At 39.3% G+C, this 26,100-nt stretch overlaps 1 protein-coding gene across 2 annotated transcripts; it reads right to left on the reverse strand.

Moving 5' to 3' along the window:
- Nucleotides 1–568: 568 nt before the first annotated feature.
- On the reverse strand, nt 569–21,068 carry Gtpbp10 (GTP binding protein 10). 2 transcript variants are annotated; one of them, XM_027391578.2, is made up of 10 exons: nt 20,920–21,068; nt 18,287–18,480; nt 17,028–17,119; nt 16,330–16,474; nt 12,112–12,185; nt 9,801–9,853; nt 8,058–8,165; nt 7,267–7,344; nt 6,247–6,370; nt 569–3,326 (listed from the first exon to the last, which is right to left on the reverse strand). In XM_027391578.2, the coding sequence occupies exons 1-10, from the start codon at nt 20,950–20,952 to the stop codon at nt 3,118–3,120; spliced, it is 1,110 nt and encodes a 369-aa protein (XP_027247379.1). In that variant the 5' UTR covers nt 20,953–21,068; the 3' UTR covers nt 569–3,117. The 2 variants fall into 2 exon arrangements, with proteins under 2 accessions (XP_027247379.1, XP_027247380.1); XM_027391579.2 differs by lacking the exon at nt 8,058–8,165.
- Between the last annotated feature and the right edge of the window lie 5,032 nt (nt 21,069–26,100).

Here is a 26,100-nt window from a genome sequence, read left to right on the forward strand (position 1 = left end):
TTAGAAAACGTTTCGTGTGTTTATGTACTTCTTTGTATTTGTCAAGAGGAGATCTTTAGCTTTCATTTACTACCTCAGAAGAACCTCTCAATGTCTGGTTGCACGGCACCTGAGCTTGGTGGGAACAAACTTTACTGGAGAGCTGGGCAAGACCTGAGGTAGCACATACACCTCTGACACAGGCTGTTGTGTTATGAAAGCAGACTTGGGCACTGAGATGACTAGATGTGTGCAGACCTGAGCTTCATGCGTGCAACCCATCTAAAGGTGGAAGACTAAACAAAAAACAGAAAAACAAAACAACTCCATAAAACTGTCCTCTAACCTCCACACCTTCCTCCTACAGTTACAAATCAATAGAGCAGTATTTTTTTAAAAGCAGACATTTCTCTTTACATAGCTAATACATATTTATCATTTAAAAGGAAAATATCAAGAAGTAGATATTTTGAAAGGTAAAATGAATAGCTTTTGGGGGGGGAACAAAATTTAATTCAAGAAATGTTAAAGTATGTACTTCAAAGTAAATTAATTAGCCGCAAAGCTACTTTTTGATTTTTTTCTTTAATTGAACATGCCTCTGGGGGCTGGGGAGATGGCTTAGCCATTAAGTGTTATGCTCACAACTAAAATGAGTGCTTGCTATTCAAACATGAGGATCAAAGTTCGGATGCCAGCATTCAGTGTGGCAAGCCTGGCATCCTGCAAGTTCAGAAGGTCCAACCCCAGGCCTGACTTGCACATGCACAAGGGCGTGCACACAGGCTGGCTCACACATGCACACACATACATGTGAGTGCTTTAAGAAATCTAGGGCTTCTCCTTCTGTTTTGAAAAGAGGTAAACAGGCCATACCTTCAATAACTAGAAAATCCTAATAAATGGAACACAGAATTTGATAATTACACAATAAATCATGATCCGTGTTAGTAGTAGTCTAGGCATCACTGACAAGCATATGACTCATCATCTTCAGCAACTACATCCCTCAGGAAGGACAAAGCAGACCAGAGCAGACTGGTGAGTTCACCCCATGAAGCTGTCCTTGACACTCCTTGTCAGTGAGGAAACAGCAGAAAGGGGCACTGATGGGACAATGGCAACAACTTGGTGTAGACTCTCTCAGCCTCACTTTTGTGCTGTGAAGCAGGCCATGCCGCCTCCCTGTGGCTTCTGCTATGCAGTAAAGCAGGACCTGTCTGTTCTCTGTAGCCCACCATGTGTAATGCCTACACAGTGCTCAATAAAGTACCCGTGTAAGGAAGAAAAAAGCGATACAAGAAAAACTAGTCCAGGTACTACATGAGAGGTAGGCATAGCAAACAGAAGCTAGAACCAAACTTAAAAGAATATTTATAAAACGCACCCACATTAGCAAGTCAGGAGAAATTTAAGTCCAATCAATATACAATTTAAGAAAAAAACACTTTTTAAAAAAGGGGTCAGTTAAAAGAACTGCTACTATGCACTAAATTATCATATAATTCTTAACAAAGAAAATGTACTATTAAGGAAAGGGACTGGAGAGATGGCTCAGCAGTTAAAAGCACTGGCTGCTCTTGCAGAGGACCTGGGTCTGATTTCTAGCACCCATATGGCAGCTCTCAACTGTAGGTTAATGCCAGTTCCAGGGTATCCGACGCTCTCTTCTGGCCTCTATGGGCACTGCATTCACATGGTGCAGACTTCATTGGAAGCAAAACACCAGCACACAAAAGAATAAAATAAAGCATACTATTAAAGAACAACATTTTTGAGACATGGTCCCACTACAAAGTACAGACCAGCCTAGATTCCTAAGCGGCCCAGGAGACCTTCAGAGTCCCCCTCTTCTTCCCAAGTACTGTGGTTACAGGCCAGCACCACCACGGACCACCACACTATCCCGAGCTTATCCACCACTATTCCTGAGCTATCAGGAATGTTTTGAGCTCATATTAAGAATATATATATATATATATATATATATATATATGTAAATATATATATATATATATTTCTTACAATGGTTCTTGTGGGAAAGCCTGAAGGGCCTCATGCTCCTGTATACTGCTTGCATTTTTTTAAAAAAGTGAATGTGTTTATTTTATAACAAGTTTCACCAAAAGGAAAAAAAAATTTCTATTTTTAAGTATTTAAATACTTTAATTAGAAATTAAGAAAATGTACCTTCCTGGAAGGCAGGCTCCCCCACCAATCAAGTGAATCATTTACTCTTCCTAGAAACTTCAAATGGCCAACACTGAAGTTTGGAAAAAATTGAAAAATAATGTGATAAAGATAGGGTAGTTGTGAGAAACTTTAACATCTAAGTACTCGTGTTTCCTGAACCTTTGACCCAATTAGGAATTCTTCAGACCATGAAGTTGAGCTCCCACCAATGGGAAGAGACCCAGTCACCACACACAACAGGGATAAAATATAGGAACATGTAGGTCTTGGTGTGCATGCTAGCCCAGTTTGGGTCTTGTGTATGCTTTTTGCACAAAGAAATTGCTTTGCTGTGTTAATACCAGAAGGAAAATTTCTTTTCTTGAATGATGATACCTGTATCAGGAAACCTACAGGTAAAGACTATCTTAAAAATATGGAAAAGCTTTCAAATTAGTATGACTGCAATATCATGTATCTTTATCATACACAGAGTGTTCTGAAATACAAAATCAAGCTAATTTAAAATATATTTTCTCAGACTTTTTTGTGGTCAGAACACTTAAAATCTACTTTCTTGCAAATTTTCAAAGTATGATACACTGTTCTAACTATAAACAACCATCTATATAACAGATCTGCAGAGTTTAACTGAAACTTTGTGTCTTTTGAACAACATCTCTTAACCCTTTATCTTCCCATCCTTAATAATGACCACTTTTCGGGATTTCTACTTGTTCAATTTGTTTTTTTAAGATTCCACATGTAAGGTGAGATCATGTGATATTTGTCTCGACATGCCTGCCTGGCTTCTTTGAACAGAATGCATTCCAAGCTCATCTGTGTTTCAATAACATGATTTCCTTCTTTGTTAGAACCAAATAGTAGTATCCCACCAATACATTATACTAGATTTAAATGCTGCCCTTTTGGGCAGCGGTAACAGCACACTTGATGTGGATCACTCTAAGATGCCGCACTGGAAATCTGCAAATTAAGCAACTGTTTCCGGTGATATGCATCATTGTCTTTGCTGTCCTGCTCGTCCAGTGACTTTCTTACACAGCTCTTCAACTCTTCAATCCCTTCCCCAGTAACTGCTGAGATGGGGATGATATGTTGGAACTTCACAGCCTTCTCTGGAAGCATGCTTTTTTCAAATAAATGCAGAAAATCTGAAACAAAGAACAAGTGGTTTTCATGGCCTTTTTAAAAATTAAGTGAAAACTACACAGAAGCAAGGAACTGACAAGTTAGCTCCAGGAACTCCTTCTCTCCTGCTCTGCCCTGTCTCAGTAGCCCTTGGGATCTTTGTGTTACTATTGGCAAGGGTGATTCTTAGTGCATGGTAAGTACTTGGTAAGTAATTGTCCAATTTATTCTAAACCAAATGAAGAATAAATATTAGATAAGTCATAACAATACTTAAAAGAATAATAAAATTTGCTTGAGGAGACTGAATGAGACAAAATAGGTACCCTGAAAGAAAGTTCCCATAAAAACATTCTGCTTGCCTTAGCACACACACAAGCTTTAACTTCCTTCAAGCACAGGCTTAGCACTACTTAGGTCAAATAGCTCAAGGGCAATCATCCAATCAATCACCTCAGGGCTATCAGAGCTACATGACTTTCTTTATCTTCTCCATCACACCATGGCAGTGGGGTGTGAGGTGACAGACACAGCAAACTGACTGTTGTACAGACTAAAATGGGGACACTGAAATCATCATAGAGCCTGGCTTCTAAGAGTTAGACACCCAAGACAGACTCAAGAACTGTAGTATAGTCCAGAATATACAGAGACTCCTAGGTTAACCTCACTTCTAGTACCTGCAAGATCAACAAGCAAAGACAACTGCTGACCTAATAAAGCAAATGTCATTAAAGAATGACGACAAGGGGCTGGAGAGATGACTCAGAGGTTAAGAGCACCAACTGCTCTTCCAAAGGTCCTGAGTTCAATTCCCAGCAACCACATGGTGGCTCACAACCATCCCTTATGAAATCTGGTGCCCTCTTCTTGGTGTGCAGATATACATGGAAGCAGAATGTTGTATGCATAATAAGTATATAAAATCCTTTAAAAAAAAAGAATGAAGATGATTAGAAAGTATTTATGTCCCAGGACTAACTTATGAACTCAGGTACAGTTCTACATATACACCATGTAGGAAAATGATTTTCAAGAGAAGAAAAATGACCTTGGTGCTGTCTACTAAGCCTAGTTTATTAAAGTCTGTTTTCCTCAATTACCATTCCAGTGACAGAAAGGAGAGAAATCAGTATTCTTCCAAAGCAAATGGCCACTTGACATTTGTGCCACTTGCCCTATGTGCATGAGGTCTCCTACACCCCCAAGTTAAATCTTCACCACAGGGTAATACTGTTTTACAACAATCACTTTCCAACCTGTGGATAGTCTCTGGGTTGTTTTGAGTAAGAATGGCCCCTGTAGGCTCCTATGTTTGAATTTTTAGTCACCACAAGTGGAACTCTTTGCTGGAATTAGAAGGATTGGGAGGTGTGGCCTTGATGGAGGAAGTACATCACTGGGGGTGGGCCCAGTGTCTCTGCCTTTCTGCCTGTAGGTCAGGGTATAGCTCTCAGATACTGCTCCAGTGCCATGTTCCACCCTGCCCACTCCCATGATGATGAAGGACTAGGCCTCTGAAACTGTAAGCAAGCCCCAGTTAAATGTTTTCCTTTATAAGAGTTGTCTTGGTCATAATGTATTTTCACACAACAGAACAGCAACTAAGTCAATCCCTTTAAGTTTCTTTATGTAGTGGAAATATTTCCATTTAAGAAATTTCACACAAATCCTTTCAGTCACAGGACTGATTTTCTGAGTCACATAACCACGGGACTAAATGTTCTTTTCTAAAAACTAATATTCTTCAGAGTAACTACAATAATGTTAATAAAACAGAAAACCCCTTAAAACTACTAGCTCTTGGGCTAGAGAGATGGCTCAGCAGTCAAGGGCACTGGCTGCTCTTCCAAAGAAGCTGGGTTCAGTTCCGGCATGCTAATAACTGTCTGTAACTCCAGTCCCAGATCTGACACCTCCCACCGGGCATGTACATGGTGCAAGACATACATGCAGACAAAACAGCCATAAATATATAAAATCTCAAAAAAAAACCCCAACAAAATAAGGAAAACACCACTAGGTCTGTTAAAGCACAATGTGTAGCGGTGAGACAAAACTCTAGGGCTGATAAAACCTGCTAAAGTTTCAGAGTTAGTTGCTGTTTTTTCTTGTGTTTTGGCTTTGTTTTCTTTTTTTTTAAGTTTTATTTTATTTTCAGGAGGTCACGGTGGTATACAGCTTTAATCCCAGCACTAAGGAGGCAGAAGCAGGTGATCTCTGAGTTTAAAGCCAACCTGGTCTGCACAGTGATTTGTAGGGTAGCCACGGCTACATTATTAAAACCTGTCTAAAAATGAGAAAAAACAAAAAGATTTATTTTATCTTTTAGTGTATGAATGGATGTGTGGGTGTGTAGGTGTGTAGATGTGTGTATGAGGACAAGAAGAATCCAACCCTCCTGAGGCTGGAGTTCCGGGTAGTTCTGAGGCTCCTGATGAGGGTGCTGGAAACCAAACTCAGGTTCTCTACAAGAACAGCGTGTGCTCTCAATGGCTGAGACATCTCTAGGCCCTCTCTTTAAAGGTCCACATAAATTTTAATTCTTTATAAAGCCTAATCTTTTTGGATCAAAGTAATCTTTCTTTTCTTTCTCTAACTTAACTGTATTACTCACTTTGAGACTTGATAATGACTGGTCAATGCTATTTCAGAGCTTATATATTATGTGTTCTTTCCTTAAATATAGTTTCTAAGAGTAGAAAGTACTGGCTTTCTTTACCATTGATTTCTGCTTTTACTGGTCATACTAGTAGGCACCTATAATTCCTGGGAGGTGGAGACAGGAATTCAAGGTGGCAAATTTGAAGCCAGCCTGGGCTATAGGAGACCATGTCTCAAAAACTTAACCTCTCTACCAAAAAAGGAAAAAAAATCAAAAAGCTCCAACATTCTCTGCATACAGCTAGTACCGAGGACCACGAAAATGAATGGATGGTTCACCTGCAGGGTGCTGGAGCTGCTTCATCAGTTCGTCAAGTTTTACTTGGGCATCTGGCAAGTCCATCTTATTAACTGCCAACAGTGCAGGTTTTGTCTGCAGTTCCTCTTTGTATAACTCCAACTCCTTTAAATAAAAAGAAAAGCGAAATACTTTTCTAACAGTATATATAAAAATGAAGGTTATGGTGATCTTTCTTTAATGTCACAAGGCAATAAATCCCAGTAACTTTATATAAAACAAAGAAAATTCAGAAAGTGCTTTTTGTTAAACCCATGTGAATAAGACGTTAGCTCACATGACTTCCCAGAAGCAGCTGATTTTGTGCCTAGAGCTAAATGCAAGTAACTAGACTCAACAGAGAAAAGACTTATAGGCCAACAATTTAATAATGTTGCATTCTTAGAAAAGGCATATATATCTGGGAGTAAATTTCAATAAAGTTATGGGGGTGGCTATTGAATTAAAACAAAAAAGATTGTTTTTTTTTTTTTTTTTTTTGCCTCTTACTTACACCCAATCACAGATGCCTCATAAGTATACAGTGCATAACGTAAGCAAAAGATCTGGTTACCAATTAGAGATTTGGCAGTCAAAGGCACATTAACTGCAAGCAATGAGAAATAATGAGAGTAGGTAAGATTACAGAATAACTCTCAATAAGCTTGCTTAAATGGTAAGACAAGTGCTGGTATTGCAGCTTAATGGTGGAACGCTTGTGTAACATTCATGGTTTGATCATCAGTACCTCCAAAAGAGAAGGAAAAAAGTGAGGAGAGTTTTTAAGTGGAGAATGCTTCAAGAAGACAGACACCAGAGCAGAAGCAAGATAAGATGTGAAGGCTTGCGGAGCATAAGAGGGAGACACCGAGTAACGAGGAGTGGGTGAGTACTGAAGAACTGGAAAGGCAACTTCCATCCTTTAACTGAATAAAATCTTTAAAAGAATGGTTATTTTGGTTACTGTGGGCCTGGCACACATGGGGAACTAGCTACAGAACACAGTAAATCAGAAAACTTACTTTTGTAAGAAGTATTATAGTTTCAAAGGCAGTTCTGTATGGAGTTACAGAAGAAAGCTGAAATCCAGAAATATCAACCTAAAAAGAGAGAAGAGAAAACCCACAGCATAAAACAGTTACTCAATTCTATGCCTAGCAATGTCTTCTCTCTCAGTAATTTCAAAGAATAACTTCTCAATCTATATTTTACTGGCAATTTAGTCATTCAGTGCAAGAACAGAAATTGAGTTGTCACAATAACTATAAGCAATACTATAAAAGGAGTCACTGATGAAAAACTAGTACAGATAATTGCTATCAATATAAGCAATCTCTTCCATAACTCAAGCATCACTAATTAAGAATGAAAGAGATACTTCTAAGAGTATGCCAAAATCTCAAGGAATCAAATCTTGATAACTATGGCCAAATGTACAATTGCACAATAGCAACAGCATTTCATGCCTATACTGAAAACAAGTATTACATACTGACTTGTCTCCTATTTAACAGGCTTAATGGAGTGACATTTACTAGTACAGTGCACTGTCTAATACCAGGGCCGCATTCTGAAAACACACCCAATGTCTTATCACTATATGAATTTACAGAGTATGATCATGCATCTAAGATGGCTGTGGTGTCACCAGGTAATAAATCTTTTGATGCCTCCATAAGATATATAACATAGTCCATCAATGACGAAAGTAGGATTTTTGCGGCACATTATCTCTTCAATCTTACTTACAAAGTATTTCTAGGAAAACCAAGTTATTTCATTTGGACATCACACTGGTATGTGTATGACTTACAACAAAAAGCAGCTGTCTGGTTCTCTCTAAATGCTTGAGGAATTTGTGGCCCATTCCTTTGTTCATGTGTGCTCCTTCTATCAAACCTGGGAGATCTGCTACTGAAATCTAATACAAATTAATGACTTAGTGAAAAAAAGAAATAGATGAAAACAAAGTTCAATTTATTTCCAAATTTTCAAACTTCAAATATAGTTTCTAATTAATCACTTTGAAGTAAACATGTTAAAATCTTTTATCAAATATTTGAGCCCAGCAGGGCATTGGTGGTGCACCCCTTTAATCCCAGCACTCTGGAGGCAGAGGCAGGCAGGTCTCTGTGAGTTCGAGGCCAGGCTGGTCTATAAGAGCTAGTTCCAGGACAATCTCCAAAGCAATACAGAAAACCAAAATAAATAAATAAATAAATAAATAAATAAATAAATAAATAAATAAATATTTGAGTTCCATTTTAACTCGTTAGTTTAATATTTATTACTTTAACAGTTATTAGTGAGGTAAGTGTGTTATTTTCTTTTCACAAATAACTCAAATAAATAGTGTGCACATACATATGTTTTAATGTATCTTTTGGCCTCTTTCACTGAGCCTTTTCATGGCTTCATAGTCCATTAATCTTTAGAACAGACTATTCCATTCTTCAGATGTAACAGTTTACCCATTCACACAGGAAGAGATTCCTGATTGTTCCCAAGTTCTAGTAACTATGAATAAAGCTGCTAGAAACACCCAAGTGCAGGCTTCTCTGTATATAGAAAGCATAGTTCTTCCTTATGAAGAATGTAAAGCAAACCTCAATGAAACCTCTTCCCCAGAAGCAGAAAGTTGGAATGAAAGTTTCCACAGAAGCACTATAGTTTCTATAAGACATACTTTTGGGAATTGGAGATTAACAGTTCACTGAGGTAGTAAGATATGGGTATATCTGACAAGATACAGACTAGGAAGACATAATTCTATAGGGATGACGTAAGCATAACATTTGGAAGAACAAGAATACATTTGTCTGATGGCGGATGACCTTCTGTATATACGTTTCTCTTCTGAGTTGATGAATAAAACACTGATTGGCCAGTAGCCAGGGAGAAAGTATAGGTGGGGCTTATGAGATGAGGAGAATTCTGGTGAGAAGATGAAGAGAGAAGCAGCCAGAGAGACTCCACATAGAGGCAGAAGGAGTAATATGCTGGGGCATTACCGGGTAAGCCACGAGCACATGGGAATACTTAGATTAATAGAAATTGGTTAATAGTTAGCCAATAAGAAGTCCTACCCATCGACCAGTTTATAAATTAATGTAAGACTTTGTGTGTTTATTTGGGGATAATCGGCTGCAGGACCAGTCAGAACAGGAACTCTGACTACACTTGTTTTTACTATAATAAGGCTGAACAGAATTCTTTGTTCATAGTTTTACTTATCATAAAACAAGAACAGCAAAACCCTCTTTGTTTTTTCCTCTAAGACCGTGGACACATGTAAATATAAAAGTCCTATTACCTAGCTGGAGAGATGGCTTAGTCACTAAGAGCACATATTGCTCTCACAGAGGATCCAAGTTCAATTCCAAGCACCCAACTCAAGTAGCTCACAACTGCCTGTAATGCCACCTCCAGTGACTCTGATACCCATCTGACCTTATACAAACATACACAAAAATAAATAACAATATTTTTTAAAGGTCTACTACAAAAAAAAATTGAAACTTCTAAGCATGTATTGTGTTTCCCTTTAAATACCAACCTGTTTAAAATCACTATACATAATCTTTCCAAGTTCAGGCCTTAGTGTTGTAACTGAAAGGAAAAAGAACAGCAAATAAAGGAAAAAAATAAAAGACTAATTTTCTAGAAAATTGTCAACATTGTACATAGAATGAAAATTATGTGCCTTCTGAATATTTACTCCCATTCTAATTTGTTGAAAGAGACGCTGCAGTTTTCTCTGTCATTCACATCATACTTTTATAAAGACAGACTTCTGTGCTCTGGCCTGGGGTGCTATTCCATGCCAGGGGCAAGTTGAGAATGTTTAGGGGCTCGGAATTTAGGTTCTGATCACAATCACTGATTCTGCAGTAAAAATGTTTTCTTTTCTCCTTAAAATTTCATTACTTTTATGCATGTGTTTCTTTACTGGGAGGAACTGCATGGAACAGTTTGCATGTGGAGGGCAGAGAACAACCTACAGGACTCCCTTCTGGACTTGCACCAAATGGAAATACAACGCAGGGTTTAGCAGCAAGAACCTATGCACTAAGGCACTTCACAGGGTTAAGTAAAATTCCTCTAATTCATTTTCATTTGAGTTGTTCTTCTTATGCCTTGCCCTCTCCGGGGACTTCTTTTGTCTTTCCTTCTGTCATGGCTAATCCAGTTTGTCAACGTGACAAACGCAAGGAAGGAGAACCTCAACTCAGGAGTTATGGGCCTGTAGGCATGACTATGTGATATGTGTGTATGTATATGTGTATGTATGTGTACATATATAATTTTTAAATTGCTAATTGATGGAGGAAGGCCTAGTCTACTGTGGGCAGTGCCACCCCTGAACAGATGGTCCTGGGTTATATAAGAAGGGCAACTGAGCAAGCCAGAGAAGCAAGCCAGTAAGCAGCACTCCTCTGTGCATCAGTTTCTGCCCTGAGGTCCTGCCTTGGCTTCCCTTAGTTATGGGTTATAACCTAGAAGCCAAACAAACCCTTTCCTTCCCAAGTAGATTTGGTCATGGTGTTGATCACAGCAAGAGAAAGCAAACTAGAATACCTCCATGCTTATTCTATGGAGTCTCATTTGTTATAACACTGACTATGTAACTAACAGCAATTGTCCAAAATAAACTACTTCATCAGATTCTAAGTTTTGAATGGATTAATCTTAGTTTCCAGATTAATGCCATTTTGTGCTTTTTTGTTTAATAATGGCAAATAATTCTATTAGATTTCCTCAAAACCTTTAACCTAATCTTTCACTGTATTATCTATTGCACTAGCATACTAACCAAATTCATTAATGCTTTATGCCAATCAACTTCTATATTATAGGCTAAGGGAATTTTTGGAAAGTCTATTTTATCCCTTGAATAAAGTCTTTCAAATACTCTTAAGATATTTAATAAGATAAAAGACAACCCACATAGTCTATGCAATTTGCTCTGATTTTAATCTCACTTCTGTCTCTTACTTCATTTTCTCTAGACAAACTTCTTTGTAATTACTAAGCCGTGTACAGGCTGCTTTCATGACTTGAAGATACTTTACCTCTATTCTAAGGCATTAATTAATCAAATTATTATTCATAGCTTGGCCAAGCACATTCTATTAAGAAGGTCTACACTTACCTACACTCTTTAACAAAACACTTTAGGGGCTAGAGAGATGGCTCAGAGGTTAAGACCACTGGCTGCTTTTCCAGAGGACCTGAGTTCAATTCCCAGCTCACAACCACCTATAATGAGATCTGGTGTTCTCTTCTGCCACTTTCATTCCCTTAGAGATCAATCAGTGAGATGCACACACACACACACACACACACGAGAGAGAGAGGAGAGAGAGAGAGAGAGAGAGAGAGAGAGAGAGAGAGAGAGAGAGTGCACGCGCACACACACACAAATGTGCGCATTCCTTTCTCCTCTAGTCTAAGAATGAATATAATTGCTGGTTTTGCTTATCAGTTTTTCTAGCAGTATAGCCTAATAATGGTTTCTAGAAATAAATCCTTATAAAATTAATAAAATTGTTCATCTGTTTTCCCAGTATTTATCAAGTGTGTAACAAGAGCTAAGCAACTTATAAAATCGTATATACACCAAAAAAAAAAAAAAAAAAAAAGGTATATAAACCAAATGAGTGATTGTGCAGAGAAACAAATGCAGCGAGGTTCCTAACAAGGACAAGAAACTTTTGTGAGGATGGTAGTGTTCTGAAAGAATAAAAGAAATGCATGGATTCTAACTGCTGAAAATTTTCAAATGAAAGCTGAACTCAGATTTTTATTATTCTTATGAAAAGAAAACTTACCCTCACATCATATTAAAATACACCAATTATACTTACATGCATAATCTGCAATCACAGGCTTTGCATGGGACACCCGACTTAGTAAAGAGGATTTTCCAGCATTTGGGAATCTGAAATAATATATTATATGTATGCATTGTAACAATATAATGCATATATCTATTATAACAAATACTAATAGTTGCTTATTTCTGAATTCCAAACATTTCAAGTGTTTACTGCTCTAGTTGGTAGTGTGAATCTAGGAGAGCGGGGCCTAAAAATGAGATGGACTAAAGTCTCATGCAGTAGCCAACTTTATTCAAAATATTAGGCAATTTATAGTCTGAGAGGTAAGATGAATCACATGAGTAAGGTATCCAATCCCAAGGACATGCCACCCATGGCAAAACCATGAATAACAACAGCTGAAGTCAATTCACTCCTGTCCACTACACCTGGGAGAGTGTGAAAACACATTCCAAGAACAATTCCATGTTTTGAAGAAACCCCGAGGTCACAAAACTCTTGCCTTGTTTTCTTGGAATTTTCTCATAAGCACTCAGAATTCCCTCAAGTGGCTTCATTCTTGGACTGTGTTCCAACATCAAGTAGCATTAAAGGTACACACACCTTTAATCCCAGAATTCGGGAGGCAGGTGGATCTCTGAGTTTAAGACAGCATAATCTACAGAGGCAGTTCCAAGACAGCAAGGATACATAGAGAAACCGTGTCTCAAAAAGCACCCCCACAAAAGAAGTAGATTTCTTCAGTATTTCTGGAGTTAAGATTAGAATACAGGGGTGCAGCAGCTTAGTAGCAGAATGTGCACTTTGTATTCAAGAGGCCTAAGAGTCAATTCCTCAGTCCTTCTCCACAAAAGGCTGGAAGTCCAAAAGAACACTGGAAAACTTGAGAAAATACACTGATGAATAAAGTACAGATATGAACTTAAGAATTAAGAGAGTGAAGTACATGTTTTTTTGTTTTGTTTTACTTATGTAAACAAAATGAATACTTCAGAGCTGGAGAGAACGGCTGAGGGGTTGAGAGTTTGCACTGCTTCTGCAAAGAAGATGAGTTCTGTGCACAGCATCCACACTGGGCGGTCCACATGTACTGGACTCACATGCTCAGACCCCACAGACACATGCACACACACAATTACAAACGAGCTCTGAAAGCTCAAAACCATGTAATTCACCAGCTCTCTTTTCTTTTAACTAATTTCTTTATGTATAAGGGTGTTTGCTTGTATGTCTATGTACCGCCTATGTGCCTTGGGCCTGCTGAAGTCAGAAGGAGGAGTTGGAGCCCCTGGGAGTTACACACAGCTGTGTATTGCCATGTGGATGCTGGGAATTGAACTGGGGTCCTCAGGAAGAACTGCTGGTGCTCCTAATCAATGAGCCAGCTCTTTAGCCTCAAAATTCACTATCTTTAGCCAAACATTGACAGTAGTTAGCTAAGTTTCAAGGCATGATTTCCCTCTTGTTGAGTGTATCATAAGTCCAATCAGAGTTGTTGTTTACTGCCAATGTATGCATGCCTCTATTGCATCCTTAGGGCTATGGTGCCATGCTGGTTACTGGTATGGTTCATAGGTATCAAAGCTGGGTAGCAATGCATTGCCTTCTTCTTTTGGAAGCCTGTATGGTGCTTTCTGATTCCATGAAAGCTCCTCCTCAGAGAGGAGGCATTCAGGTCAGTTGAAGCTCAGGCATCTCCAATTTTTAAAAACAGATTGTTTGAATACAAATTCAAATAAAGCTTTGGCATTATAGTTAGCTAGAGTGTTTCTGAAATCTCTTTTTCATATAAGCTTCCCTTCCATTTTGCTTCTCTTTGCAATTTACTTTATTTTTTAATATTTTTCTTTCTGTAAGATTTATTTATTTATTCTGTATACAGTGCTCTGCTGGCATGTAAGAAGGAACCAAATCTCACTTTAGATGGTTGTGAGGCACCATGGTTGCTGAGAATTGAACTCAGGACCTCTGGAAGAGCAGTCAATGTTCTTAATTCCTGAACCATCTTTTTAGCCCCTGCAATTTATTTTTAAAGAAACTGGGTCATCTGTCCTATAGAGCTTCTTTCCTACACAGTTTAGAATTTTCTGCTGCCGTGTACACAGCATCATTTAATATACTCCTTTGCCCTGGTTCTATAAGCTTTGTTCCTCTAGAGAACCCTGACTAATACAGTATGCCTTGATTTTTTTTTTAGAAGAATATTTCATAGTTGACTGACCTGCTTTTAAACTGCATGACATTAAAAACAACTTTTCTCTGATGGAAGCAGAGGCAGACATCCACAGATACACACTGAATTGAACTCTGGAACTTAGTTGCAGAGAGGGAGGAATGAAGATTGAAGGAGTCAGTACCAAGTTGGAGAAACCCACAGAAACAGCTGGCCTGAACAAGGGGGAGCACATCGACCCCAGATGCTGTCTGGGAGGCCAGTACAGGACTGATCCAGACTCCTGAACATGGATATCAATTAGGAGGCCTCTGCACTCTAGGGGGCCCCTGGTAGTGGATTAGTATTTTTCCCTGGTGTAAGAAGGGACTTTGAGAGCCCATCCCACGTGAAGGGATACACTCTGGCCCTGGACACATGGGGAAGGGCCCAGGCCCAGCCCAGGATGATGTGGTGGACTTTGCGGAGCCCCTGTTGAGGGCCCTACCCTGCCTGGGGAGTGGAGGGTGGATGGGGTGGGGGGTAGGTTGGGGTGAGGTAGGAGGGGGAGGGGGAGGGGGAGGGAGAACGGATTGACATGTGAAACAAGCTTGTTCCTAATTTGAACTAATAAAAAAAAAAAGAAAAAAGAAACTTTTTCTTTTTTCTTTTTTTTTTGGTTTTTCAAGACAAGATTTCTCTGTGTAGCTTTGGAGCCTATCCTGGCACTCGCTCTGGAGACCAGGCTGGCCTCGAACTCACAGAGATCTGCCTGCCTCTGCCTCCCGAGTGCTGGGATTAAAGGCATGTGCCACCAACGCCTGGCTTAAAAACAACTTTTCAATGGTTAATATACAACTTACCCAGCCAGCTTTCTAGTGACAAACATTTATATTACTTCTAATTATAAATAACTGCAAAAAATAGGTATATAACAGCCATCAAGAGGCCATCAAGATGGCTCAGTGAGTGAAGCCTGACTTCTGTTTGATACCTGGGATGGACACATGCACTGTGGCAACTGCACATCCATACATATATACACAAACACAAATAAATGTAATAAAATGTATATACAATTGGAAATACATATACTGTTAACTGATATTTTGGAGTAGTAGGATTAGTAATTAAATTGTTCTTTTATTTTTCTTTCTGCAAAAAGTGTATATATTTTTCTTAGTTTTCTTCTAAGATTATTTTAACTAATCTTTTTTTTTTTTTGGTATGAGTACTCCATCTACATGTACCCTACAGACCAGAAGAAGGCATCGGACTCCGTTACAGTTCATTGTGAGCCACCATGTGGGTGCCGGGAATTGAACTCAGGACCTGTGGAAGAGCAGCCGGTGCTCTCAACCACTGAGCCATCGCTTCAGCTCCACTCTTTTCTAAACATTTTAAGCAAGGGGCTGGAAAAATGGTACAGTGCTTAAGAGCATGGGCTGCTCTTCCAGAGGACCTGGGTTCAATTCTCAGCAAGCACACATACGCCTTCTTCTGGTTTCTGAGGCTATCAAGCACACAAGTGGTACACAGATATACATGAAGGCAAAATACTCATACATATAAAATAACATAAAAATTAACAATATAGTGACGATCTTAAATCTGTGTATCTTTAGTTTCTTTATTGTAATAAATTTCCAAATGAGTAAATATGGGTTTAAAACATATGGTCACTTAAAGTCTTTTGACTTTACTGCTACATTTCCTTTAAGGGCCTACCTTGTATTAAATATTAAATATGAGCATTAAGCAAAATAATTAAAAATAAGGGTAATTTTAAAAATATTTTCTAAGGACCCATCTGACCTGTCACCACCCACAGGTTCCTTGTGTGATTTATCTAACCTCTCCATCCAGCCACACCTCGGCCTTCCTTTTCTAGAGTCTAGCCTGGGAAGTCTCCCTGACTTCCTCATTCATGCCTTCTCCCCAACCAGCCACAGCCAGCCTGGGTCACATACCCAGTGCTAACATACAAACTACATAAACTAGGAATATTCACTGCCCCAAATTATTATTTACATTTATTTTGTAGTCTTGGTCTGCTTGAAGGTATTGTAAGAATATAAATAATACATACTTACCCTACTAGGCCTACATCAGCTATAACTTTTAAGTCAAGGTGAATTACTTGCTTCTGGCCTTTCAAAGGTAAGAAATTTGTATGTAATTTACCACCAAGGCCACCTTTAGCAACCAGAATTCTATCTTCTTCTTTATTGAGTTCTCCTTTAAAGGGAAAGAAAGACAACAAGTATTAATAAATAAAACCCAAAACAAATTATGTTTTGTTTTTGCACAAATACATGCCAAGAAATTCCAATTTAGAAATCTAAAGGGTTAAACTTATGATTTAATTTCTTTAAAAAATATACCATTTTTAAAAGCAATGCCCTAGGGCTGGCAGCTTAGAAGCAAAGTGTTTGTCTTCCATGGACACAAGGCAGATAAATACTGACCCCCCCAGAAAAACTTTTGTAAGCAGCTAAAAGGAAACTGATTAATATGTTTTAAAACTAAGTAGGTACCCTTACCTCCTTAAAGTCATCTTAAATCTAGCAGCAAGTGTTTTAATACATTTTATGTACATTTTTAAAAAGTCTTAAATAAGCTAGTAGCAAAAATTATAAATGTTAAAGAACTTTCTTCTGTGAAATGGTTTGGTGTGTAAAGGCACTTGCTACCAACCTTAATAACCTGAGCTTTATGCTGAGAACTGTAAGAGGCTATTGTACTGTTTTCTGAATTAATGTTGGAAGCTCAGAAGCTGCAGCACACTCACCTATAACTTTACCATTTTCATCAGTTATTGAAATGCCCACAGGCACAGGGATTTCACAGTCTTTTCCTTTGGAGCCCTTCAGTGCACTAACTCTACAAAAAAAAACAGAACAAAACCCCACAAAATTAAATGATTTACAAAGGTGACTAGCAATCAACCCTTCTCATTAAAACAGATATTAAAAGGTTAAATACTAAAGATTATTTCTATTTTTTTACATCTTATACTGTATCCTGTAAAAAATAGAAACAAGTTGTTACCAAGTTAACCACTAAAAGTCATTTCAACCTGAAGTGAACTAATATACTGCACATCTGAAATACAAAGACAATTGCTACAATACAAATAAAGTAAAAAACTCCAGCAAATCCAATGAATACATAAATCTTCTAAAAACGGACATAACTGGCAGTACTTAGATTATAAGAAGCCAACTGGCTACTTTAAAACTTCTTACATGAAGGTAGTTGGTATAATTTTCTAACAGAAACTCCACTTGAAGAAATTTATCAAAAAATTGAACATAATCACATGAGTAAAGAAACAGGGTTACTAATTATAGAGAGTATGTACACAGGATATCATTAATACACTGTGGTTATGGCAACAACAACAAAATAAACATAGCCAACACTAGCCTAAACTAGGAAATGATAAAATATTAATTCAAATACTACGATACACAGCTTTCTGAATAAATTTTAGGCATGAAGGGATTAAGTAAAAAGAGGAGGTTGTAACGTATTGTGCTTTTTTTGTGGTTTTCAAAATATAGTTTCTTGACCTTTTAATGAATTTTCGTCATGTATGGAGAGCAGCAACTCAGTGCTAGTATTGTGCTTTTTTATCTTATTTCTTTATGCTGGATCTTATATATAAACACATAATTACAGTTGTATAAACACAGAACCGAATTGGATAAGTTGATTCAAAGCAAATAATGGTTGTATCTGGGTAAAAATTTACAGATGAAAGACTTTTCATGGTGGTGAGTTGCAGTGGCATTGCTGAAATTTTGCTCAGGATAACTTTGGAAAAAAGTAGGAATTGAGATAACACCTATTCCCTTAGAGAAAATGCAAAAGAGACACTGGGAGAATAAATGAATAAAGATCAAAACCACCAAAATAGTCATGCTACACTTTTGCTTGGTTAGAATCACAGAAAACAATTTACTTGGAGTTATTAGTCAAGTTCTATACTGTTTCCCCAGAAGGGCTTGCCTTTCATGATGCTAAAATCATTCAATGAGCACTTACCGGCTGTTTGCTCCTACTCCAGCCACAAACCGTTTCTGAGGATATTTGTTTTTAAGTTGTTTTAAAGTCATATTTTTATGGGCTACAACCCAGACATCGCCGCCTCTTCCACCTTCTCCCCCTAAACGAGGGTAACCCATTCCACCACTTCCTCCTTTGGTGAAGAGTCTTACATTATCAATGAAATTTCCATACTTAAAAAGAGAGAGAGAGAGGGGGTATTTACACACAAAATGTTATCAATTTAGAGGTTCTAGTTTCATTCTACTGAGGCTTCCTTCAAGGAGTCAAAGCTTTCTGTATAAAATGTGTGTAGCCTCTTCTTAGATCAACTCTCCATTTCCCTAGTCTCAAGGTCTCTGCCATTTGTGTTTTCACTCTAAACCCCCTCTCCTGGGTAATCACAGGAGTACCAGTAACTAGCACCAGGAAAAATGTAAGCATTTAGTAGTTTACAACAACTGAAAGCAGAACTGTATTTCATTTATATTTGAAAACCTTTAACTTGTTAGTATCTTAACATTGACGTTCTCTCCAAAACAAAATGGTACAAAAACCCAAAAAACAGCAACAAAGAAATCTGTTCCCTCAAATAATTATCAAAGTTTAACCATTCACCAAGATTGAACAAATGGATGGTTTTTGACTGTAATTGTGGTTTTCCCAGAAGCCTAACTCTTTTTTCCACTACCACTGTCCTCTTAAAACCTTGCCTGTTAACTCCAAATGATCTTTCAGTGTTTCATCATTCCTTCTGAATGTATCCACCACCATGAGCCAAGAGCTCTTTTTTCTTTTTCCTAAGTGAATCATGTCTCTATTTTCCTCTACACAGAAACAATCGAACTTTGGGGTTTCACTGCTTATGGAATAGCAAACAACATTCATAGTACTGTGTTCAAGTCCTTTATCCTCGAAACAGTGGGATCACTGTTATTTTTGTTATAACTTTCCCACCCCTGCTTGCTCTTTCCCATGCAACGCCCTGCTCAGTTTCCCTGCCACTCTCTACCCACACTTTTCTCTCTCTTAGATTATCATTTGTTCTTCTCTATCATAAACCCACTCTCTGGTGTCAGATTCGCAATGTATTCTCAAATAACAGACTAAAATATGGCTTAAAATATGGTTTTATGGACAGGAGAGATGGCTCAGGGGTTGGGAGTCCTGGGATGGTCTTGGTTCAGTTCCCAGCACCCACATGGAAGCTCACAGCTGTCTGTAGCTGTGTTACAGGCGATCCTACACCCTCACACAGATGTATACATGCAGGCAAAACACCAATGCACATAAAATAAAAATAAATAAAAATTTTAAAAAATATGGTTTTATGATCTGAGGCATCCATGGAATGTTTTTCTCATTGACTCTTCCTCTGCCTTGCAGGCTTCCTCAGAAATTGGATTAAACCTTATGAAATCTTTTTGTTGTTGTTGTTGGTTTTTTTTTTCTCGAGACAGGGTTTCTCTGTGTAGCTTTGGAGCCTATCCTGGCACTCTCTCTGGAGACCAGGATGGCCTCGAACTCACAAAGATCCGCCTGCCTCTGCCTCCTGAGTGCTGGGATTAAAGGTGTATGCCACAACAACAGGTCTGAAATCTTATTCTATATTTAGTGTCTCTGTTTTCCTCACGAAATCACTAACTTCTTATAAAGCACTTGTGTATTAATCCCAGGCTTTCAAATTACAGAGAATATTAATATTCACATTTTTGATAATCTGCAATACTTTTAGGTATCAGAAATATCTGGGGATTTTAAAAAGTGAAGATTAAGCCAGGTGGTGGTAGTGGCTTCCAGGGCAGGTGAGGCTATACAGAGAAACCCTGTCTGGAAAAACAAAAAAAACAAAAAAGTGAAGACTGACCACCCTCATATGCTCTTGTTAAGGGCTTTTAAAGCTATGTTCAAACTGTGACTTTTTCTTTACTTTCTAGATTCATCAAATTTATTAAGGAATCTTACAATGGTTGTTAGTAACAGGGAATGGCTTAAGTAAGATGACTTCTAGTTTTCAAAAGCCATTACTAGTTAGCCGTGTGTGCGTGTGTGTGTTTAAACTGAAGCGGTTGGTTGCAGATTGCTATGAAAATGGATTCTAAAACAAGCACTACGTAGAACTGAAGTCTCTGTAACAGGCACAATGATTGCACACTCTGGCTTCCAGAAAAGGTCTTCAGAAAGACATTAAAAGCAGTACAAGGAAGCTGGGAAGTGGTGGTGGCGCACGCCTTTAATCCCAGCACTCGGGAGGCAGAGGCAGGAGGATCTCCTTGAGTTCGAGGCCAGCCTGGTCTACCGAGCGAGTGCCAGGATAGGCTCCAAAGCCACAGAGAAACCCTGTCTTGACCCTCCCCCCCCCAAAAAAAAACAGTACAAGGGATGAAAAACGTATAAAAACAGGCTATGGATACGACTTTAAATAACGAGAGCTGAAACAGGCTATGGATACGACTTTAAATAACGAGAGCTGAAACTAAAGCCGCCACGGACCACGTGCACCGCAACACCGGGTCTCAACCGCAGGCGGGTCCCCCAGTTTCCCGCCCACCAGCCTGGAGGAATCATCCAGACCCCCAAACAGGCCTAAGCACGTCAAGAGACTCGTGCATCTCCCGGACACCCGGACGGACCTGTCTCCACCACGCGCACCCGCAGCGCACCATGAGCGCGCAAACAGGCAGGACTCCTCCTGCCGAGCCCGCGCAGACTTCCGTGAGGCGCGCCTCTGACGTCACTGCTGGTCGCCGCGGTGACGCCAAGCGTGCGTGTGTGCTCTGGGTGTGCTGGCTGGGCGGAGGAGAGGCGGGCGCTGCGGGCTGTCTGCGGGGTCGGGGCGGAGCAGGGGCGGAGCGAAGCTGAGCTGGGTGTGAGCGAGGTGCCAGGGGCGGCGGGTATCAGAGTCAGCTGACGTTCTGGACGAAATGCACCTGAGCGTGGCCTGCCTCGCACTCGTTTGTTTTTGCGTGTGAGACTGGGAGGTGTCAGAATCTTCTCTCAGTGAAAAAGCCTTCATGTGAGTAAAGCCAGATGTATAAAGGATAGGAAGAGCCCCAAGGACTCTGCTGGACGACGGCCTGAGTCACCTCTAGCCAGAGCTTTAGCTCAGGAAAGACCCCAACTCAAACCCAGCCTGATACTCACCAGCATGTATTTGAAAATCACCCCAGACACACACACACACACACACACACACACACACACACACACACACACACACACACACACAGAGAGAGAGAGAGAGAGAGAGAGAGAGAGAGAGAGAGAGAGAGAGAGAGAGAGAGAGAGAGAGAGAGGAGAGAGATCTGGGGAAAAGAACACATGAAATGGTCGGTCCTGATGACCGGTCTCTGGAAATTGTTATTATTACTAGTTTCCAAGGAATGTTACTATCTTCAATAACTGGTTTCTAAAAATTGTTATGGGTTACCCTGCTCCAGAGCACCCAAGTTTTGAACGTAAGTATGAGTCACTCTGTTCCCGGAAAAAACACTAGCTGTCCCATGGCCTTGCAGGTGTAAAAACCAAAATAACATTCCAAACCCCTCGTGGGCAAAATTGTCAGTTCAGTTCCTGTCTCGAGCCCTTACCAGGTTTTGACCTGGGAGGAATGACAAACTCGGAGAGTTGGTTTTGAGTATGTAAGTTTTACGTCACACTTATGTTAAAGCAACACACAAGCATCAGCAAACAATCCTAAGAACCACAGACAATAGGCTCACAGCAGGGGTACCTCTCCTGCAGCTGCCCACAGGTTCAGGCTCTGGACTTGTGCTCCTCTGGATTCAGGCCAGCGAGTCTCCTGAGGGCCGGGTGTCGTGGAGTTGGGCTCAGAACGGGCGCCATTCAGCTTGATGGACTGGTTGTCAGGTTATCGGAGGAGAGCTCCAGGACATAGTAGAGTCATGGTACACTCTAAAATTCCTAGTTCTGAGCTGGTCCTTAAATAATTCGCTAAATCGTGCTAATCACACTTTGCCACACTTCACACATTTTTACTCTTATCTACAACAGCTGGGCTGCATAGTGGGCCTATACTCCCTTTCCTTTAATTTTTCTTCAGTCAGGCCTTTGCCTGCCAGGTTGTAGCCTCTGTCCTAATCTCCCTCCAGCCAGGCCTTTGCCTGCTTGGTTACAAGGCTTCTTATTGTTCCCAACCAATCAGTAAATGACTCATGTATGTTATAGCCAATCAATATGTTGTCACACTCCTGCCTCATGACCGAAAAGATATAAAAACTGACTGCTTTGGAAACTCAGGGTCGTTGTCTTCCCAGGGAGCGACCCCAGCGCGTTGGAATAAAATCCTTTTGCTTTTGCATCGAACTTGTGTCCTGTGAGTGGCTCTGTGGAGTATGTCTCCCGAGGTTGGAACCCCCCTTTTTGGGCCCAACAGAACCAGTCACTTCAAACCCGTGGCGCAGAAGTATTGAATGCGGCTCAAGCATCTTAGGTGTGTGAGAAGAACCTGGTGTGTGGTGGAGGCAAACAAAAAACCAAGCCTGCCCTGGGAGTCAGGAGTTCCCACCTGTTGTTGTGAGATCTCTAGATTACTGTTCCTTAGTTTTTGGAGGAAGCATCAGGAAGAGGTTGGGTATCAGCCCCACTCACCCTACCTCCCTGCGCTTTCAGGGATAGGATGTGCACACTGGAGGGGTCTCCCTGCACTGCTCCTTTCATTGTTTTCTATCACTAGGTTTAGAATCCTACCTGGCAGAATGCAACTCCCTCACGGTTACCTGCCAGGGTGGTGCAGCTGAGAGTAACGATAAGAAATTGTTACATTCTGTTTTCAGTATGAGGTGTTTTTCAAGTTAGTGATGGATAGCAGGAGGCCCCAGGCATTGAGGCCTCTCCACTAGCTGGCACCTGGCAAAGGCTTGCTTCAGAACTCTGAAAGTTAGAAAGTTACAAGCACTCTGCTACAGGCCAGAGCCTCAGATTAGAAAATGGGACAGCCTTAAGCCTCAAATCATTCATCGGGAAGGGGGCAAGTCCTACCCTATGGGAAGAGAGGCATTTCACCAGACCAAGGGATTTTAAAAACCATCTTCTTGTGCCAAATCACTAAGTCAGCCATTATTGCCTTTTTTTTAAAATACACTGCCGTCCTTTTCTGTCAAATGAATATTAAAAATCTGCTTCATTTTTACTAGTCTCTTGAATTTGTTATTGATGTGACAGCTTCTACACGTCTCAATAAAGACAACTCTTTGAAAATACATAATAAGAAAACTACTGCACTGTCTAGATTCTTTCAGTGTTATTGGAAAAGCTGGGTTGGTTTTTAGTATTGAGTTGTTTTTTTTTACCTCTGTAGATTAACAATAAACATTAACCCAAATGTCAGATGTTAGTCTCAATCAATATATTTATCTTTCATTGATCAGAGAGAGTATCAGGTTGCTACTATTAGACGTTTCCTGTTAAATCTAAAAGAATTTGCTACCATTTGAATTATGTTTAACATAATGCATGCCTATTCTGCTAATTTTTGATTATTGAATACAAGCCCATTGTCATTCCCATAACATAACCAGAAAATGATAACAATAAATGGAATATAAATAAGAAATTGATACCTAAAATGCTAAGGCCATTGATGGTGTGAGCAAAACATGGAATATTTTATTATGAGTCTTGATTACAAGGCCGAAGAACCCACAATTGACACATACACACACACATGCAAAACACCCATATACATAAAATAAAAATAAATGATCTTTTACAAATTAGTTTGGGTACAATATCATTAATTAAACTTCCACGTTTTTGTTTGTTGAGAACAGTTTCTTGAGCCTGCTAGACAAGTACACCACTATTCAGCTACTTCCTAGCTGTAAGTATAAATGCTATTTGAGCTGACCTTTATCTGTTTCAGGTTCAATTACTGGACATGTTGTGCTGAATCTAACACTTTAGTGTGGATACATTTGAAAGTATAAAATAGACATAAGAAACCTAGTATACATTGTTTAATTTTATTAGCCAATTGAAATGTAAGTTGTTTGACTTGGTTCTCAACTCTGTAGATTACTTCTACCAAGCTTCTGCTGTTTTCCTACCCACTCTTAATTTGATTTCCATGCTTTGTGGACAAGTGGATCTAACAAGGTTTATGTGGCTCAGGCCTCGGGCTCAGTAGAAACTGATGCTTCTTGTTGGTTGGTAATTTATTTAAAAGAAAGACAATCCCTATAGTGATGACTCTTACAGCATACAGATTGCTTTAAGACCTGCTAAGCCACATGGTAAAGAGCTGCTATTCAAATATTGTGACTCAGAAATACTGTAAATTGTGGGTCTGAAAATTTAATGGGAAATCATTTGAATCCTTCTAAATGATAAAATGTGATGGGATTAAGACAATGAGGGGCTATCTACCAGCCAAGGTCATTATTTCTGTAACTGAAAATGAAGCATTGTCAAAGTGGCATCCTCTAGGCATGTAACAAAAGTTCCATGAAAGAGAAAAGAAAGTAGATTTACAGCATTACCTTTCTTTCTAGGAACTTGTGGTATAATAATTCTTTGATTCATACAACAATTTCTGGACTCAGAATTTGTCCCCCACACGTGGCTATGAACAGGGACACTGCCAAGGTATTGGAGTATTGTATTAATGGCATAAGAAGCACATTTTTAGCCTTTCTGAAACCTAATTTTTAAAAGATTTTATTTTTTTAATTATGTACAACATTTTGCTTTCATGTATATCTGTACACCAGAAGAGGGTACCAGATCTCATAATGGATGGTTGTGAGCCACCATGTGGTTGCTGGGAATTGAACTCAGGATCTCTGGAAGAACAGCCAGTGCTCTTAACCTCTGAGACATCTCTCCAGCTCCTGATACCTAATTTTATAAAAAATCTGTGAAAACATTCCTCTTGAACATTGTCTGCTTTGATCCTGATGTATCTTGTTTTAAATTTAAAGGATGTACACAAGGGTGTGGGGCCGGAGAGGTGCCTTGGTCCTGCCTCAATGAGGTGATGGGACAGACTTAGTAAACTTCCTAGGGGAGGCTTTACCTCCCTATCTGAGGAGCAGATAGGAGGAGGGAGAGGAGAAAACAGGAGAAGAGGAGGGAGGGGGAACTTGAATTAGAATGTAAAGAATAAATTAGTAAAAAAATCTAAAGGATGTCAGTTAAAGGTGCATTTTTAAAGAATACCTATAGAAGCTGGGTGGTGGTGGTGCACACCTTTAATTCCAGTACTTGGGAGGCAGAGGCAGGTGGATCTCTGTGAGTTCAAGGCAAGCCTGGTCTACAAAGCTACACAGAGAAACCCTGTCTCAAAACAAACAAAAAGAAATACCCATAGAAACTCTAAGAATTAGTTGATTTATACTTTTAGTATCCCTATTGTCAACTACTGGTTCCATAGGAATGAAAATATTTTAAATTGTCTGTACTGTATTATTAACCATCAATTACTCCTTCTTAAATATTATCTTTTAATCATCAACAGGCATAAAAATATTGTTTAGTCATCAGAATGGCCTTTCATAGAAAGCTTTTTGCTTGTTCAAAACAAATACTCATGTACCTGAAAAGCCGGTAGTATGTTCAGGTCTCTCATTTGCCCCATTTTCTTTATTGATTATACAGAAATTGCAAAAAAGTTATTGCTAATAGTAGGACAATTTTTGGTAGTTTAAATAAAGAAATGATTGAAATGGCTTATGCACATATTGTCTTAAACCTTTATTACCACTGTGTCAAAACTCAGTACACTAGAATATTCTTCTCAAAAAAGAAAGAATCAAATGAATATATTAGCCATTGCTCTGTGTATAAATAGTAAA

Source organism: Cricetulus griseus, assembly GCF_003668045.3.
Source record: "Cricetulus griseus strain 17A/GY chromosome 1 unlocalized genomic scaffold, alternate assembly CriGri-PICRH-1.0 chr1_0, whole genome shotgun sequence".
Classification (NCBI taxonomy): domain Eukaryota; kingdom Metazoa; phylum Chordata; class Mammalia; order Rodentia; family Cricetidae; genus Cricetulus; species Cricetulus griseus.